The following is a 19,464-nucleotide window of genomic DNA, read 5'->3' on the forward strand; positions in this document are numbered from 1 at the left end:
CAGCTTCTTCCTCAGTAGAAACTTTATTTATTAACTTTTTTTTTTTACAAAGGAAACGTATCAACACTAGTGGAACAAAAAGACACACAGGAGTAGCAATGGGCAGGTGTCCACCTGGACATCACTTAGGTACCTTGTTCTGAAAAAAGCGTGGCATCTGCTGAGCTCTTAGGATGCTCTCCTCTGTCAGAAAGTACAGTGTTTCTTAGAGTAACGGCTCTTTCCCCGAGGAGAAGTGCTCTTATGGACTAATTCTGACCAGCAAAGAAATGGCTGTTAACGAAACATTAGGAGAGAGTGACCAATTTCCCTCGAACCTGGGCTGAAAGGACCCATCGGTCACAGGCTGGAGGTTTCAGGGAGTGAGAATTTAAGGGGAGACATGAGCCCATGAACCAGCTAAATTAAAAAAATTAAAAATAAATGAAAGAATAAAGAAGACAATTTTTAAAAAGGAAAGGGAATTCAAGGAAAATGATAAATTCTAAAAAACTGAAATTAGGTCCATAAAGTCAGGAATAACTGGGGGAGGGGGCAATAAAAGAGGAGACCTCTGACGAACTTAATCTAAGGAAAAAAAGGGAAAAAAAACCCATGGAGCTAGCCAGGAGCTTTCTGACCATTTTGTGAGCATGTACACAAGTGAGCGAAACTTTGGAATACAGCGCAGTTAGAAAAAATGTCTACTTTTTAAAGCTATGATTGGGGAAAAAAAGAAAGGTGAAAACGTGGGCTGGGCCAAGGCTTGCAGAAGATGGTGTAATGTGATGAAGGTGAAGTAGACACAGGCTTCGTATGATTTTGAAACTAGAAGAAATGATGAAATTCAGTTTAGAAGATAAGACGGTCAGTTCCCATAAGTGAATTTTTCCAGGCTTCAGTGAATTACACCCTAAAATCCAGACAGGTTCGGTGACCACAGAACTAATTTTGTGATCTTGCTCACTTCATGGATAATTCAAAACACTGCTTCAGCAGGCCCACAGAACCCATGCCCCTGCTCGAAGGTTCCACCCAGACGTGAGCTGTGAGCAACGCTGGCCAGAGGGCGGGACCTCACTGCTCCCGGTCAGAGCTGGTCACACTGCCTGGAGGCCACACTCTCCCAGGCAGGCTAGATCCAGGCCTTGTTGTCCAACTCAAAAAGATGAGCCACCTGTGATCGTACTTTGTCACCAAAGGAAAGTCCAGGTGGTTGTAAACGCTTGAGGAACAAGTCATGACTGGGGTGGCCACAATGAAGCCAGAACTGTGAGGCTGCAGGAGCTCACGGGATGGTTTCAGGGAGAGAAATGGGGATGGAGGACTCGTGCGTGGGGAGACACAACAAAGCTGGAAGGAAGGAGAAAGGGGGGAGACCCCACTGGGCTGCCCTGGCTCCTGACCTCTCCTGCTTTTCAGTCTATCCCGTGGGTCATGAGCTTCTTACTTTCCCAGCATAACAGCCCTTTCCCAAACGCTGACCTTCCCTACAGGGCTAGTCCGAGTGGGTACCTGCAACCAAGGGTAAAAGGCAGAAGAAGGAAAACAGGACTGCCAGCGGTCAGAAGGGGAAATGTTTCAGCCTCCGAAGTGTGGGAAAGATTATTCTGGCATCTCACAGATGAGTAAGGTTGCTGGTAATTTTGGGAAAATTTTTCAATTGGACACTAAACATTAGTTGTCAGTATGCAGCAAAGATACCATAAATGGCCCCTGTACATCTATGAAAAAGCCAGGCTAACATAGCATGAATTTCTCTTTGTGATGCTGTCACTAGAGTGGTCCATCTGAGGGCTCCATGGAAGCTCCCTCTTGTTACCTCTGAGAGTGACAGACAATTAAGAAAGAGGCACATACAGAGAGTGTGTGCAGTGTCGTGGCTAGGGGTGCCAACCTGGAGCCCCAGGGCCTGGTGGAAAGCCTGGCTTTGCTACCTATAATCATTGTGACTATGGACAGCCTGCCATTGTCTCAATCTTCTCACCTGTCAAATGGGACAACAGTGTCCCCTACATTGCAGGGCTGCTGTGAGAACTACCCAGAGAACAATAAGTGTTTGATTAAATACCAGCTACTATTATTACCAAGTTGTCTGAATAGAGATATCCCCAAAGTGTTCAATCATAGGTGCATTTTAGCCCAAGACATCTATCATTTTAGAGCACTTGAAATAGGTAGCATTTCGTTGACATTTGAATCATTTATTTTCAAAGCCAGTGAGTCTATATGCAAATGAATAATGCTCTAAAGACCAGAGAATCGGGACTTAGAGGAATCTTGATGAGACAGAATTCTCAGGCAAAAAAAGAGGCAACTATAACTTACTAGAAATAATATCCTATGTTTGGCTGTGAAGCCATTGCAACTCATGCAAAAGTGACCTGCAGATCTTTAATATAGTCCAACATTATGACTTGGCTAACAATGAACCCATTTAACCTCAGCCTACAACCTTAAGGTATAGGAACCAGGTAATATGGTCCAAAGCCAGGAGTGTTGAATCCAATCCTGGGCCATATTTTAAGAGACACTGACATACAATAGAATATGAAGAGGAGGGTACCCCTTAAGAGTTGATCCTTCTGGACCCCGTGGGAGCATCTCTCCTCGCTGATCACTGTCACCTTCCATCATACTCTCCTCCCTTAGCCTCCATGACACAGTAACCTCACAGCTTTCCTCCTCCCCCTTCTCACCACCCACATGCTCCCAGGTGACCCAATACACGCTCTAGACTCCCTGTATGTCTCTGTGCTGATTTCCACCTAATCCATCACTTTTGTTTGTATATTGAATCACCTATTAGGAATCTCTTCTTCCACATAGAGACTCAGGCTCAAAATAAAAATGAAACTGTGAAATCAAGTTATAAAATACAAAAAGAATCCTTAAGGTTTTGGCTTCCCAAAATTGCATGGTCTAATTTACCCCTTTAAGGAAATAACCCTTCCTCCCACTGAGTCTTTTATTTCCAAATCTGAATCATTTCATTTTGCCCAGAGGACAAAAGAATAAAGGATTGATTCGCTTCCCAGTGGATTGTTACCAACCCACACTGCTCAGCAAGGCTGGGCAAGATGTCCGACCAGCACCTAATCAAGTTCTTTTATAGTTTCAGTTCTGTTAACCCCAAATAGCTCAATTCTGGCTGCAGTAATAGCCACTCAAGTGGGACCTGGCTAAGTCATTTGAAAAAAAGCCCTTTAACTAGAAGTTATTAAAATAATGAAAACTAGATTTTGAGTCTGTGGCTTTTCTCTCCTTAAACGGTTATTTGTGCTTTTAAAATTTCCATCATAAACCAGCCATTGTAGCGATTGCTCTGGTCTTGCCCGCTGGCTTACAGAAACGGAAAAAATCTCCTCCCTCTGGCAACAGCGTCATTCTTTGGAAGCCTTTGCTGAACTTCTGGTTCTCATTTGGTGTTTCTGCTGCTTTCACCATCAGTGTTGCACAAGGTACCTGGCGTGGCTGTCACAGCGTCTATGGAGGGCCTATGACTAGCGGCTCTGCCGTGGTTGGAACAAGTATTCTCATTTGACAGTTTTTAAACACCTCCAGAAATTATCTGATGGGCCTTTTTGTCCTCAAGTAAGTCCAAAGAGGTGGAGTCCTGCCCTTGAAGAGATTTCATCTCATTTCCTCCCACTCTTTCTGCCAAAGCCTCCTTTAAAGTCCAGCTCAAAAGCTTCCTCCTCTCCCAGCTTTCTCCACTGTGCTTTACCAAATCACGCTCAAGGTGCCCGGCATTGTTGTTAAACATGCAACAGTCTGCAAGCCCATGAATTCTGCTTTGGGTTGTGCTCAAGGTGGTATAGAATTGCAGTGAAACTGTAGAGAATACACAAAAAGGTCGATCTGGAATTTAGTTCTTTCTCATTAGGCTGATGCTAAAATATGGCTGTGATATTTCAATTTAACCTGAACTTACTGAACTCTTATAAGATCTGAACTCTATAATCAATGCCTGAGTTGCAAAGTTAGTTGGAGACAATTCACATCTTCTAAAAGCTCATAGTCCAGTAGGGCATGTGAACATAATCACAAATGGTAAAAATATGATATGATAAACTGCTGTGTTTGTGGTAGGAACAAGTGGCTTTGAAAGCAATTTTTCTTTTTTTTTTTTCAAAGAATGAATAAGATCTCACCACAGGCACATTAAAAGATGCTCAACATCACTAATTATTAGAGAAAGGCAAATCAAAACTACAATGAGGTATCACTTCACAGTAGTCAGAATGGCCATCACTAAAAAGTCTACAAATAATAAATATTGGAGAGGGTGTGAAGAAAAAGAAGCCTTCTTACACTGCTGGTGGGAATGTAGTTTGGGGCAGACACTATGGAAAACAGTATGGAGGCTCCTTAAAAAAACGAAACATAGAGTTACCATATGATCCAGCAACCCCACTCCTGGGCATATATCCAGAAAAAACTCCAATCCAAAAAGATACATGCACCCCAACATTCACAGCAGCACTATTTACAATAGCCAAGACATAGAAGCAACCTAAATGTCCATCAAAAGATGATTGGATAAAGAAGTTGTGCTATATACACACAATGGAATACTACTCAGCCATAAAGAATGAAATAATGCCATTTGCAGCAACATGGATGGACCTACAGACTATCAAACTGAGTGCAGTAGGTCAGATATAGAAAGACAAATAACACATGATATCACTTACATGTAGACTCTAAAATATACAACAAATGAGCTTATTTACAAAACAGCAACAGACTCACAGACATAGAAAACAAACTTATAGTTACCAAAAGGCAGTAGGGGAGGGATTAATTAGGAGTCTGGGATTAGCAGATATGAACTACTGTAACAGATAAACAACAAGGTTCTACTGTATAACACAGGGAACTATATTCAATATAATGTAATAAACTATAATGGAAAAGAATATGAAAAAGTATATATATATATATATATATATATATATATATATATAAAAAACTGAATCACTATGCTGTACACCAGAAACTAACACAACATTATCGATCAACTGTACCTCAATAGAAACAAAGAAAAAGAAGATGATCGGTCCAGGTAAATAGAATGAGAAAAGCATGCCATTGCTCAGCTTGTAAAGAACATCTGAACACCAGATCAAGGGAAGGGAACTTTAAAACCACTGTCAAGTTTGTACAGGTTTGATGATTGCTTTATGTTGTGGCATATCTTCTTTGAATACTAGTATATATAACTTTCTCATGGGTTAAACACTATGGCTACTATTTCTATAATATTGAACTTTCTAAATATAAAGGTTTTTTTAACCCAAAAAAGTATCCTTCAAAAACAAGAGAATCCATATATTCAGGACCTCACAAAGTCCCTTAAAGTATAGAAAGCTTTCTCTTTGTTTTGAAAAACAAAGGAGGTATTTAGATACGTTCACCTCAAACAGCTTTGATTAACGCTAGTTTTTTAAAAGAATTGGTTAAAAAAAAAGAGAGAGTTAAGACAATTTTACAAGGATAAATTATTTTTTCTGAGAATATGTTCTCAAAGTTACAAGTGCCAATGCTAGAAGTCTTTGCAAGCAAAGCTTCTAAAACTCACTGATCATCTTAAGAAGAACACTAAGTAATTGTGTTATGGGTAGGTGGAGCGAAGGCAAGTGTCCTAATGTTATCAGAGTGAGTGCCTGTTACTTCAAAAGAGATTCTTAGTGAAAACATTATATACAGATTCAAAAAGTGTTATATATTAACAATGTAGATAGATATAAAGATGATGTGTTAGATGACTCAAAAATGATTTTATTAATGATGAAAACTGGATTCAAAATATGTGCAAATACTTTGAGTAAAATTGTTTTATGAAGTATGAAAGTAATATTTCTAAATTAATAGTTCATAAAATACATAATTTTATATATGAATGTATAATCACATTAATAAAGTAAGTAAAATAAGAAGCTGCCTAACTTTTCAATGTATATTCCTAAAAAAGTTGTTACATGCAAGTTAGCAAAAAAGCTCTTGTAAATAAAGTATCTTAAAAATAGCAGATTACTTCATATTTTGGTTTGCCTAGTTTTCAAGCAACTTTTATTGCATAGCGTTGTATATGGAGAATTCAATAAATATCACGGGTGGTCATAATTATAACAAATAGAAACTTCCATCTTGACGAAAAGAAAAATTAACTGAAATGAACTTAAATTTAAGAGCAAAAACAAGAATCAAAATCATGACTCCTAGTATCAGGTAAATTAGGCTTTAAGTAAAGCCATGATAACGTAAATATTTTCTGATCTCTTGTTTAAAGAGAACAAACATAAAAACAATCAACAAAAACTAGAAGTTATTCTTCTACTTCTGCATCATTTAAGTAATGTGAGGTGAATATGAGTCCAGAAGTTACAGTGAACCCTAAAAGCGTAGTTATTTGTGTATGCAATTCAGTAGATTAAATGTCTTTACTATTAAGATGATACAGTGAACGAGACATGAAATATACCCTTTGAAATACCACGGGTAGTTGCAGGGCAGGGTTAGGAGTTCGGGTCTACAAGCACGACTTTTAGCTTGACTTGCCTAATTTGAGCTGAAAATGCGGCAACTTATTTAGGTTCAGAACACATACCTCTAAGTAGTCGGTGGAGCAGTTTATGTACTCTTCCAAGTCAAATGCTAAAAACGTATAATTCACAGTGTTTCCTGTTGTTGCTTGGATGGTCCAGTTGCAACGCTGATTGACAGAGTAGGGATTTGGATAATGTATACTCTCCAAGATGCCATAGGTTCGATTCCTAATCACCACGTTATCACACACTGGGAAAAAAAAAATCCATGCTTGTTTAAGAATGACTATCATATATATCATAATTGCTCCAAGATATGTGTGAGATTTTTCTTTAGGAAAATGTCTAGATTTAAAATATATGTATGTATATGTACACACACGCACATACACATGAAGTTGGTGCAACATCTTTATAGGGAAAAGGTCTCCATTTAGAACAAATTGAAATAATACTTGAGTTCATAAACATTAAAGTGTCATGAAGATTGCCTACATTAAAACAGGCATCAAATTCCTGTGAACTGGAATTTGCAGAGCAGAATAGCTTAGCACTACTCAGACATCAGTCTAATCTGTTCAGAGAAGAGTATGAAAAATTCCATGCTTCTGTTTTTCTAACTTTAGCATTTGGAAGGGACAGAAATCTTGACCTTTAAATTCAACAGTTTAAAAACACAAAGTCCTATGTGAATGCTAAAAACGAATAACAACATGGCTTTGTTGAACATTCAAAAGTCAGCAAGAAATTCACAATAAAGACGCCGTTATTCCTTTAGTTAGTCATCCGGGAGGGCCAAATGAATCGAGGCGATGTGAAAGATCTGAAGAGGAAATTAAAATACTAAATTCTGGAAAAAAAAAAAAAAGGCTTCAATCCAACGGCATTTTCTTCAGCTGAGTTTTCAACAAGACTATACTAGGTACTTCCAGCTACGGTTAGTCCTGGAAGTCAGTGCCAAATTCAGCCAAACTTAAGGGCTTGAACAAGGCCTATGCCTGCTTTTTCGCAAGTCTTTTTCATATTGTATGATGTGCAATACAAGTGAACAGGAAAATAAATATTAAAATTGAAAAAGCTGTCTCTGAAAAATGTTGCTCGCTTAGATGCGCTTCGGCTACACTGCTTCTCGACAGGGGGCTGACCCGCCACTTGCAAGCTGGGGTATGGAAAAGTACACATCCGTGGGTCTTCAAAATCTTCCTTTGCTGGAACGAGGGAATAAAACTAATTCTTGTTAAAAATCTTTCAGTCACATTTTTGTCCACAGAGGACTTCTAAAGAATACTTTGGTTTAGATGCCTGGGAGAAGTTATATCTGTTAGGCAGACAGGGCTTGTGGGTCTCAATGACCACAAAACCGGGCAGGGGAAAATATATTCCATTAAACCCTACAGGCTGCTCTCAGTGCTCAGAAATTATACTACCTGCAAAATTCCAATTTGAAATGGCACATGGTACAGAAAATCTCACTGGTTAGCCTGATTTTATCTTTAAGAACCTAAATTCCATATGCACTAAGTTACTCCTTCAGTGTTCTGACATTATGAGAGCAAAACAAAATATCGTAGAAATAAAAAGAAAAGGAAGGGAAATTTAATAATCTATCTGACTGTGACCAAGAAGCAAATCAGCACAGCAATAATAAAATTAGAGAAATGATTATGTGCTCATCCAAACAGATCTATCCCTGATAAAACTGGGGAGAGATTTTCATATACTAATGATGAATTTCTGAAGAACAAAACTATTTATCACTAAAACTCAGTATTCAGAACTACCTAGAATGTAGCCTATCCCCCAGAAGTAAGTGTATGTGAATTTTTAAATTCATGTATTTCAAGGTTAAGCATTAATACTCTTTCAACTAGCCCAAAGGGATATCGTGTATTCAGATTATGATCTTGCGATTTTCAATTCCATTTTTAGGAAATTATGCCAAAATAATTGGTAAATTTAGATTTAGTAGGGCAAGGAACTCTACTTTCAGAAACCCAAATAAATTGTTTACTAAATAACATAAATTTAAGGAAATCTTGTTTTCTTGAATGTCCATTTTGAAATTAACTTTAGGAAGTATTTAATTCTAGAGCTAGAAGGGAGATTTCTCTATCGACTAATGTAATCTTTTTAAGAGAAAAAAAATCATGCAACCCCAGAGAAAACGAGTGACCTTCTCAGGGGTTAGGGGCCAGGACAAACCCCTGGGACCCCTGATTTATTGGTCATACTCCTTTAATTCTACCGTCTTATCTCAAGGGAAAGCAGATTTTAAAAGGAAATCTCTACAATGACCAGAATTTTCCATAATAAAGAATGTGCTTTTTTTCATATATGATTCACAAGGACCATAGTTTCCCTTAATAAAATTTAAGTTCTTTTTGAGATAGAAGACCAAAAAAATAGTAGTAATAGTCCTGGAGACTCTACGTCCGATGGAATTATGTCTACTAGAAGGTTGTACTGTTTAATCCAAATGAAAACCCATTAGCTGTTACCTCACTGATCTTTAGCTGAATGGGAACTATCTCAGCACATTACTTTTCTAAGTTTCTCTAGCTTACCATGTGCTTTAGCCACATGATTTTAAATTCAACATATAAGCATTTCTCCCTCAGAGTTAAATTTTTCTCATAAGGAGCCAAGATTGATTTTAGTTACTCAAACCAGTGGGTTGTGTTATTTCAGTTGGTCTCATTCATCAAGAGACTGAAGACCTCAGTACAGGCACGGAGCAACCAGTATATATACACTTACTCTGCTGGTATTTAATCAGGAAGCCGCCTCCTTGCTGACCTTCATCTGTCCTCAGTTTTAAAGACATGCTGTCTCCACTGGAACGAATGACAGGCGGTTTCTCGTTCCCGCAAAGCTGAGTTAGCAAATGAGAGTTGGTACTTGGCCCGTCATACACCTTTAATAAAACATGTTAAATGTCAGATGATTATGACTATAAACATTACCTAAAGGACTCTGTAATCCTCAAGAAGTGGGGGAGAAATATATACACGATACAACCAAAGAAGAGCCCTGGATCAGAATATGTTTTAGGACTGAATTTAAATGTCTGTAAACTTGGGCCATGAACTCAGGCCATGCAGCCATGGCTGTGTATAGAAGTGAGGGAGTGAGCCTCTATTGAAATATAAGCACTGAAAATCAAAGATTATTACTATTTTTGAGATCACAGCCATTATCAGTAGCCTTCCTTGCTTTTTGATTTCATAGTTTACCATTTATGACATTTTAGTGCATTTTTTTATTTAGATCATTTTTTAGTGGACAGGTGACTTGGTGGTACTGTAAAAATTCCCAGTTTAATGACTTCAATTATCTTCTCTAATTCATCAATACAGTCTTCTAGATTGTTATTTTTCAATGCATATACAGAAATTATATGGATAATAATTATGATAAATCTCATAACTCCTTTCAGGAGATTTAAAATATATCTTAATAGTTCATATACAAGATATTTTAAATACTTAGTATACCAAGCCATTCATTAATACATGCTGTACTTGGGTTATTTTCATCCAATTTTAATTTTTTTGTTTAAATTTTTAAATATGACTATTTTGTTTACATGTTGCCTTTTCCTGAATCGCAAAAAGAAAAATAAGTGATGCATTTCTGTGTGTTGGGCGAGATGGGAGCAGTGAAGGGACACAACTGAAATTTCACACATACAGCCAGATAGTCGAAAGTGCAGTTTGGATGCTGCTCCAAATGGAAGTCTTCAAATTCCAGTTCAAACGGACTCCCGTGGCTGGCTTTCAACCACCAGTAGCACTCAGAGCTGTGGTAGTAGGGCATCGGGTAGTTGGGAGAGGTGAACACGCCGGTGGGAGTGGTGAGGTTGCCCCCACAACCTGCAGGGGAAAGAGACGGGGTGACACACATCCTTTTCTTCCCAGTAAAACAGATTCTTTACTTCTGTATCAAACCGGTGCTACCAGTGACTCTCCTCTAAACCAAACTGCAAAACAAAACCGCCCCACCGAAGAGCAGCTAGCCTGCAGTCCTAATTCACAACCAAGATGACCAGCTTGATGAACTACACCAGGGAACAAGAACACTTTCCCTTATTTTGTCCTTCAAAAATCAAAGCAAAAACAAAACGGCTGCTGCTAATTCAGAAATATTCACAATGTTTAAGTTTATTACAAATAGCACTGGCAAAATACAGCTGGAGGAAAAAAAATAGCATGGCAATCCAAGAATCAAGAGCCCTTCAGACTGGACTCGCCAACAAAAGGCAACTCTTTGCTCCTTACCTGTCAACGATCCATCCCAGGAAGCTGAGAATCCAGTCCCAGAGCCAAAGAAGTCACTCTTAAATTTTAGCCAGAGTTTGTTACTGTGAGAGATGATGCTTGGGGGTGGATTTGAGCCACAGTACTTTCCCAGGGATGGTGAAGATTCATAGCCTCCATTACTGTGACCAAATACAGACGGGCTTGTTTATTAGGTCACTGATAATATCACTATATAAACATTTACATTCATTGAACTTTGAGATCAGAAACAGATCAGATTGTCAGTCAACCTCTCTCAAAGACACTCTAAAAACAATTTCAAGTTTTCAATGTTTCCCTTCATTAAACAGTATTTGAATAACTTATAGAATAACCATCGTTTATGGCTGGCACGACATTTTATAGAACCAACTACAAACTGAAGAGGAAGTGTTTAATCCTCTTTCTCTCCAATAAAGCATCTGGAAAATGTGTCAGAGAACACAGGATAATGGGACCATAATTACTAACAGTACAAACAAATGTTGCTTAATTTGACAGAGAAAACTTCAATGCTTTTCTTCTAGTTTGAAAACTTTCAAAATTTAATATATCATATTAAATATGTTTGACATAGTTAAACAAAATTTTGAAAATAATTCTCTCCTCAAGAACTTTTGGGGCCTTAATCTAATTTATTATCCATAACTGTTTTAAGCCTAAAAAAAGTTTCACTCAACATTAAAGTCCAATGATTGCTGAAAATTAAGAAAATTATGTTATTTTAGCATTATATGACATGATTGTGATTTATTATTTTAGCACCTTATTTTACATCATAGAACAAATTTATTCTAAGATAGTGTAAGATTCTAGGCTTTTGAAATGCCAAATAAAAAATTTAATGCAGGCGCACCCCAAATTGGTTAGTCTAATTTAATTCAGTATAATGATCTGGGAAGATACCAATATATAATTTAACTGACCTTCACTGAAAATATAAATTTTTAACTCATTTTTTTCAAAGCACCAAAGAATTAAAGAAAAAAATGCCTTGCACTGAATTTCTCAAGCCTCAACTTTTATTATTTGAACACAAAAAGACTGTGAAAACGTTATCTTACCATCATTTTTGTGATAAATTAGACTAAATGGACAGTAAACAGTCTAAAATTTAAGTTGATTTTACATAAAGGAAGTAAGTATTCAGCATCTGAATTGGAAGTTATCTAATTTCAGTGCAACAGTACATCTGTTTACTCTGCCCAAGTGAAATCTGAAATTTAATTTCAAATATTCCCAATAAAATAACCAATTCTAAATAACCACTGAATCTTATGCAACTTTCTGTTTGCCTACTGTTAAGCCAGGCTCCAAATGACAAACTTTGTATCTTTCAAGAAACGGCACAAAAGGGAGCTTTTACAGACAATTTCTCTATTTTTTTCCTCAAAAATATAAAAATAAGGAATGAAAAAGATTATGATGAAATAAAGGTGCTTACTTGATTTCCACATAATCTGCTACACATACTCCACCAATGGCCTCCTCCAGGGAGAAGTGTGTGAAGTGTAATGCAATCTGTTGGCTGGTTTCCACCGTAATCCTGTAAATGCATTCCAAGTTGTTGGGGTAATTATTGGGGAAGTTTGGAGAAGTGAAAGTCCCAGATTCATCTGTATAGTCTTGCAAGCATGCTGTGGGGGGGGGGGGGGAAGCAGAACAAAAGAGAGAAAATAAAAAATATTGTACCATATGTACAAGACATTCAGTAACATACACTTTATTAATTTACGCCAATGTACTTGATTTCGATAGACCTTTCTGGGATGTTCAAAGAATGATTTCCTCTCGCCACAAAGGTTTTGAAATCCCAAAGGCAAAAACAATTACTCACAGTAAACCTAAGCTATGGCGTGGAAGTTGTTACATATGATCACAATTTTTTGGCTCTTGGAAGTGCTCTTATTTTTCTAATCCATGCAAATGATCATAAACATTAAAAATGTGGCTCAACTACAGAAATCACAGAGGAAGGCCTAGAAATAATTCATATCTGTTCTTTTTTTTGTAACCTTTCTTTAAAATGTGTTTTTGCCAAAGCACGCATTTATGAGAAGTGATGGAGCCAGTCCTCAGCCACATGGTTAAAAGAACAGGAGGCGAGACTCGGGGGTCAGAGTGACCTTGAATCCATGCCCAGCTCACACGCTGACAAACCAGATGACCTTGGGGAAGTTACTGCACCTCTCTGAGTCTTGTCTCTGAAATGGAGATGGTAACTCTCTTTGAATAAGGGTCAGAGAAAGTGCAATTTAGGGGCTTGGCACATGGTATGTGCTCAGTAAATGGTAGTGACCAACATTGTGTTTTAAAATAGAACAGAAAAGTGTCTAAGTAAAACAGAGCACACATGTGAGGAATAAATTAGATCATTCCTATAAAACATTTAGATAGTACCTGGTTAATTTTATGCCCTGAATGACTACTAACTGTTCTACTTTAACAGCTTTGACTTGACCTATTCAGTCCTTCAGACTCTGTTCACTAACCTGCCCACTCAGTCTCCTATGCCCTCAGATATTTTCTAAAGCAAATCTGGTTCCAATGCATTCTTAATGCATCTTCAACTGTATCCGGTAATAACATAAATCTAGGATCCAGGAGTAGACATGGGTCTCTGACGGAAAGGTTTTGGAGGAGAATAAACTATACTTTGTGATGAATAAAAAGGAAAATGAGGATGTTTAGATGTGTCATTTCCCTCAGTTGCAGCTGTATAATCATACTCAGAAAAGAAAAGAGGAACCATTGGTTTTGAGAGCACAGAGATGCACAGAAAAAGTGACAGGTCCTACTATGTATGTACAGTCCTTAGAGTAACAAGCAGGTGCCACACATTTGGTTTACTCTATTTTAAATAGCAAGTAATCAAGGCTTAATTTATTGAAGGCATCAACAGCAATATTTAATTTCAGAGATGAATTGTATACTTTTCTATACTTTTCTATTGTCTGCCAAGCTATTTCTCCAAAGGTCAAGGAAGAAAGAAGAATAGAAGGAAGGGAGGGAGGGAGGGAGGGGAAAGGCAGAGAGAAAACAGGAGAAGGTGGGAGAGAGGCAGGGTGTGTGTGAAGTGGTGGTATTTTAAGTATTTCAGGCCCAGTAATGAGTGTTACAAAGATTAAAATGTATGGATCAAATGGACAGTCGATGAAGGCTATGCCCCAGTCTCCGTGAGCCTGGCCGAACTTACAGACTCACTGACCACCCCCACAATCCAATAGCTTTTGTCAATAAATCAAATACCTAGAGCAATCTGTTCATGTCACTTATTCTTAAAGAGATGATGTTCCTTGCTTTCCCATGTTACTCCCAGACGGGAACTACAATTGCACTGAATATTTTGAATACAATTTGCAATTAGTCTGCAGGAGAATGGGGTGAATAATCAGGTTCGGAGGTAAAGGAAATTTTAATGAAATTTTTGACAAGTAAGGATGACTAATTTCCCTCCACTTTGTCCATATGGGAGTGATTATTGTGGCACGGTTGGGGGTTGTTCTTGAATCCCTACTGAAATCTTGATTTCCACAGCTGACTTCTCTTCCGCTGCTGGCACAAAGGTGAACACAGTCCCTGAGGTATTCAAATGGTCTTGTATTTTTCTCTTTGTCTAACAGCTATATTTAACAACCCCCCACACTCGCCAACACACCTTTAACGAATAAACTCCTACCTACCATTTCAAGTCAAATTCAGATTATCACTCCCTCTGTCAGACCTTTCCCAGTCAAGCAGAATGAATTTTCTTGTGCTCAATAAAACTTTATTCAAATAGCAACTTGAACCCCAAACATATGTTTTCATGTGAGTATATTTCCTCTGTTAGCCCTTGAAATACGAAAAAGACCTTATGAACCATTAATAACTGTTACCACAGTGCCTGGCTCAGATCACATCTAGTAAATATTTGTTAAAACTATACTACCTACTGTACTGAAAACTAAGGGGGGGTGGGACAAATACCTAATTTCCTCCCATTTTCTCTACCCCATCCTTTCTCCCTCCACTTTTCTCACCTCATTTTCTCCCTCTCTCCTTGCTATCCTCTCTCCTAGGTAGGTTGTGATTCTTTAATCTTTTGTAATTTTCACTGAATTTAAATTATAGGAATCTCTGTATCCAGACATGACAAGTAACTATACTAGACAAGCCCCTCCCCATAACAACTGTAACACTGGACAAAATACATGAGGCACTGGACAATAGGCAGTCCAAGACTGTGATCTGTAAAGAAAGAAAATTCACCAGGCAGGACTCTTGATTTCCTTGGCTGTTTATCCAGGCAGAATTTTCTAAACGTAGCTGTTTGCTGAAGCCAAAGTAATGAATGGCAGTCCTGTTGAGCTGAGGAAGCAGGAATTGGGGTTCAGGCTTCCAAAAGAGCTAGAACTGCAGGGAAATGCTCCAGTGAGGAAGAAGTATTCAGAGAGGAGAACCAGACATCTGTGTAAATTTCCCTATGATTTCTTGCCAGAGCCTGGACTGGGCATATGTGAGGTAAGACTTCAAAAGTCATGCCGGAGAGTAGCTCCTAGTAGGCTGGAAGCAGAAACAAGATACTGGAGGCCAGAGCAGTGATGGCAGATTTGGGAGTTCTCTCCTAGCCAGAATGGGGTACCGCATTAAGACCTCGGGCATCCAGCTGAGATACCAGAAAGGCCATACCTTTCTGAGCAAAGACCATGATCAGGAGCAGGCCTTTTCTAGAGCTTCTCTACCAAAGTAGAAGTCTAAGTCTTGACAAGACCTGCAAGAGTGACCGAACTTAGAGGCTGAGACCTACCAAGTTAGAAGGGCTTAGGAGAAACACCTATACATCTTCACAAATATGCCTTAACAAATAAAAACTACAAACCTACAGTAGTACAAAGTAGTACAAAGCCATTACTGAATGGCCAGTAAGCTTCAGAGGGAGCTAAGAAAATCCAGAGTCTCTACAGCATATTTAGTGTAAAATTCACCATATTTAGTGTAAAACTCAAAAATCGCTATCTGTACAAGTAAATGGAGAAATATGAATCATAGCCAAGGAAAAAAAATGTGGTCAGTAGTGAAGAAAAATGTGACCATAGTCAGGGAAATACTAATCTTGGGACTTCAAGATGACCCAAATGTTGGATTAGCAGACAAAGACTTTGAAGCAACTATGAGAAATATGTTCAAAGACTTAAAGAAAGATATAGTTTCGATGAGTAAATAAGTAGGGAATCTTAGCAACAAAAAGGAAGCTCTTAAAGAGAACTACATGGAGACTCTGTAGCTTAAAAGTATACTGAGATTAAAAACATATCATGGGTAGGCCTAATAGAAAACTGGAAGCAGAAGGAAAAAGGAGAGTAAACTTGAAGACGTACTGATAGAAATTATTTAACCTGAAGAGCAAAGAAAAATATCTGCAGAAAAATGAACGGAGGCTCAAAAACCTAAAAAAACAGAAATAGCAAATAGTCTAGCACACATGTAATTAAAGACCCAGAAAGAGAAGAGAATGAGAATAAGAGAGAAAGAAAAAAGGAAAGAAAGAGAGAAAGAAAGTGGCACTAGAATTTTCCTAACTTTTATGAAAAACATTAAATTTGCTACAAGGAGTTAAGTCAATCGTAAGACACTGAAAAGGAAAAAAGAAAACTGTTCTCATTCACAGATATGATTATCTATGTAAAATAACTAAGAAATACGCTAAAAAGTTACTAAAACTAATAACTGAGTTTAACAAGGTTATAGGATGCAAGATAATTATACAAAAATCAATTTAATTTACAAATATTATTCAAACTGGAAAATAAAATTTTAGATACCATTTACAACTGCATAAAAACATTAAACACTTGATAATAAATTTAATGGAAATAAACAAAAACTCTACAGAAAACTTTAAAATATTATTGAAAGAAATTTCCTAATATTTGAATAAAATAGAGACGTAAAATATGTTAATGGATTGGAAGGTTCAACTTAAGATGCACTTGTCCCCAAATTCATCTATAATCAATATAATCTTTATCAAATTCCCAATAAGTTTGTATTTTTGTTTGTTTTTTGTTTTGTTTTGTCTTGCTTTTTAGTAAAAATTGGAAAGGTGATTCTAAAATGTATATGGAAGTGTAAAAAGTCTAGCATAGCCAAAATAATTTTGCAACATCTGGATGATTTACACTTCCTGATTTTAAGATACTCCATAAAATTACATAATATTAAGCAGTGGAGTCTACTGTCATAGGGGTAGAGATACAGATCAAAGGAATAGAACAGCCATTCCAGAAGCAGGTACACGGGCAACTGATTTTCAATAACAATGCAAAGGTAATTCAGTGCAAAAAGATGATTATTTTCAACAAGTAGTGCTTGAACAATTAAATACCATTTGCTAAACAAACATAGTTGGATGCATAATTCACATTATATGAAAAATTAACTCAAAATTGATCATAAACAGATGTAAAATCTCACACTATAAAACTTGTAGAAGAATGCACAGAAAATCCTCACAACTTCAGTAAGCACAGATTTCTCAGACAAAATCCAAAAAAGAAACACACTAACCATAGAAGAAAACTAGGACATATCAGACTTCTGCTCCTCAAATGATACCGCTGAGAGAAATAAAAAGCCAGCTGCACACAATGAGAGAAAATACTCGCAATACATTTATCTGACCAAGGACATACTTATATCCAGAACACATAATATGTGACAATAATAAGACAAATAACACACAAAAACGAACAAAATCATTTCACTGGACACTTCCCAAAAGAAGATACATGAATTGTCAGTAAGTATGCTAAAAAGTACTCAGCACTGTTAGTCACAAGAGTCTTGCAAATTAAAACAATAATGAGGCACAACTATGGAACTACTGGAGGCTAAAATGAAAAGACTGACAATGCCAAGAGTTGGCAGAAAAAAAAGTGGAGGAAGTAGAATTCTCATTCATTGCAGGTGGGAAGGTAAAATGGTGTAACCACTTTGGGACAACGAAAGCTGGCAGTTTCTCATAATATTAAACAGCATTACTAGAAAATCAGAAATTCTACTTTTACGTATTTACCCAAGAGAACTAATACCGTAAGTCCACAAAAAACTTACACATCAATGTTCATAGCAGCAAATTTTCCAATAATAGCTAAAAACTGGAAACAAACCAACTATCCAAAAACAGGTGAATGGATAATCAAATTAAGATATATCCACAGACTGGAAGGCTATTCAGTAATGAAAAGAAAAGAACTATTTGTAAATAGAATGACATGAACAAATTTCAGAAGCATCATGTTAAATAAAAAAAAGTCAGACATAAAAGGATGCATCTTGTGTGTTCCCACTCCTGTCTGCATTCTAAACAAGCAAAACTAATGCACAGTGATAAGGACAAGGTCTGTAGTTAGTTGCTGGGATGGAGGATGTGGACGGGTCCATCAAAGGATACCCCCTGAGATGATAAAAGTGTTCTGGGTGTTGAACAGAGAGGTGCTTACATGCATATACACATTTTGTTAAAACTACAAATGAATTTCACTTTATGAAATTATAAAATAGAAGTCTATGTTATATTAAAAGAAGTGAAAGTTCTCTGCAAAAGACACGTTGAATTTTCCAAAAGAAATCCAATAAATAATTCAGGTATTTAAATCAGAACAAATAAAATTATTTATTTTTTATTATAGAGAAATAAAAAATATTTTTGAAGCTATACCTGCTATAAATATTAAATGATAGAACATTTACTATTAAGATTTGATTGTAGCTTTATGAGATTCACATATCTAATTTTATAGAGAGACAAACAATTGTTCTCTGAATTTAATGTGTCTATTTCTTGAAAGGCTAGTAACTCCTCTAAACTAACACTGAAATCTGTACAGTGTTCACATGTTTGTCCCCTGACAGTGTAAATTGCTCTTTGTAGAATAATATTGCTGTTGAGAAATAGCAGGCTTATACTCACAGGCAGGATACTGAGAATATGCTAGGCTCTGGCTTCCTCTTATGCTTTGCAAAAACCCACAAATAATTAAAATTGAATATATTCCCACCAAAGGATATTCATGTATTGCCATGATGCTTCTTACTTCAACACAAAATGCAAACATAAAAAATGTCTTTTGTCTATATTTTATGCCGCCAAAGGGAAACTCATATCCAATGGCAGTTTGTCTTTGATTATGGTCTAACAACATTTACAAAGAGATGAAGAATAAAAGTAGATTTCTCCCATCCACTATGTTCAGCTGAACTAGCAGTGGAAAAGCTCGTCTCTACGGATCCAAGACAGCTATTAGAAGGCCTCTCATAACTTTCTGAACAAAGTCAAAAAAAAAAAAAAGGAAGAAAAGAGAAAAATACACAAATGTCTTCTGTGGACCACTACAAAATCACAAAACTATATTCTTCTAAAACTCACAAAGTGTATCTGCTTCTACTAAGCACTTTTAAATAAGGTTTAGTAATGTAGCATTCAGTTTGTTATCAAAGGGAAAATGCGAAACACGGATAATCCTCCAACTCAAAAGGCAATGATGATATCAGTCCCATATGATTTGGGTGCCAGGAACGGGAAACACTCATGCTGTGGACAGAAGAATGAATCTCCCCAGGAGACCCTAGATTACGGGCAACTGCCCCACCAC

The 19,464-nt window shown here is 37.1% G+C and overlaps 1 protein-coding gene across 1 annotated transcript in view; it reads right to left on the reverse strand.

Moving 5' to 3' along the window:
• Nucleotides 1–19,464, reverse strand: part of CUBN (cubilin) — a 266,340-nt gene that overhangs the window by 184,533 nt on the left and 62,343 nt on the right. The window contains exons 23-27 of the mRNA XM_072954876.1: nt 12,273–12,465; nt 10,808–10,968; nt 10,221–10,402; nt 9,288–9,444; nt 6,593–6,780 (exon numbers count right to left, since the gene is read on the reverse strand). Coding sequence (XP_072810977.1) covers nt 6,593–6,780; nt 9,288–9,444; nt 10,221–10,402; nt 10,808–10,968; nt 12,273–12,465 — 881 coding nt within the window. The remainder of the gene's footprint in view (nt 1–6,592; nt 6,781–9,287; nt 9,445–10,220; nt 10,403–10,807; nt 10,969–12,272; nt 12,466–19,464) is intronic.

This window comes from Vicugna pacos, chromosome 35 (assembly GCF_048564905.1).
Source record: "Vicugna pacos chromosome 35, VicPac4, whole genome shotgun sequence".
Classification (NCBI taxonomy): Eukaryota; Metazoa; Chordata; class Mammalia; order Artiodactyla; family Camelidae; genus Vicugna; species Vicugna pacos.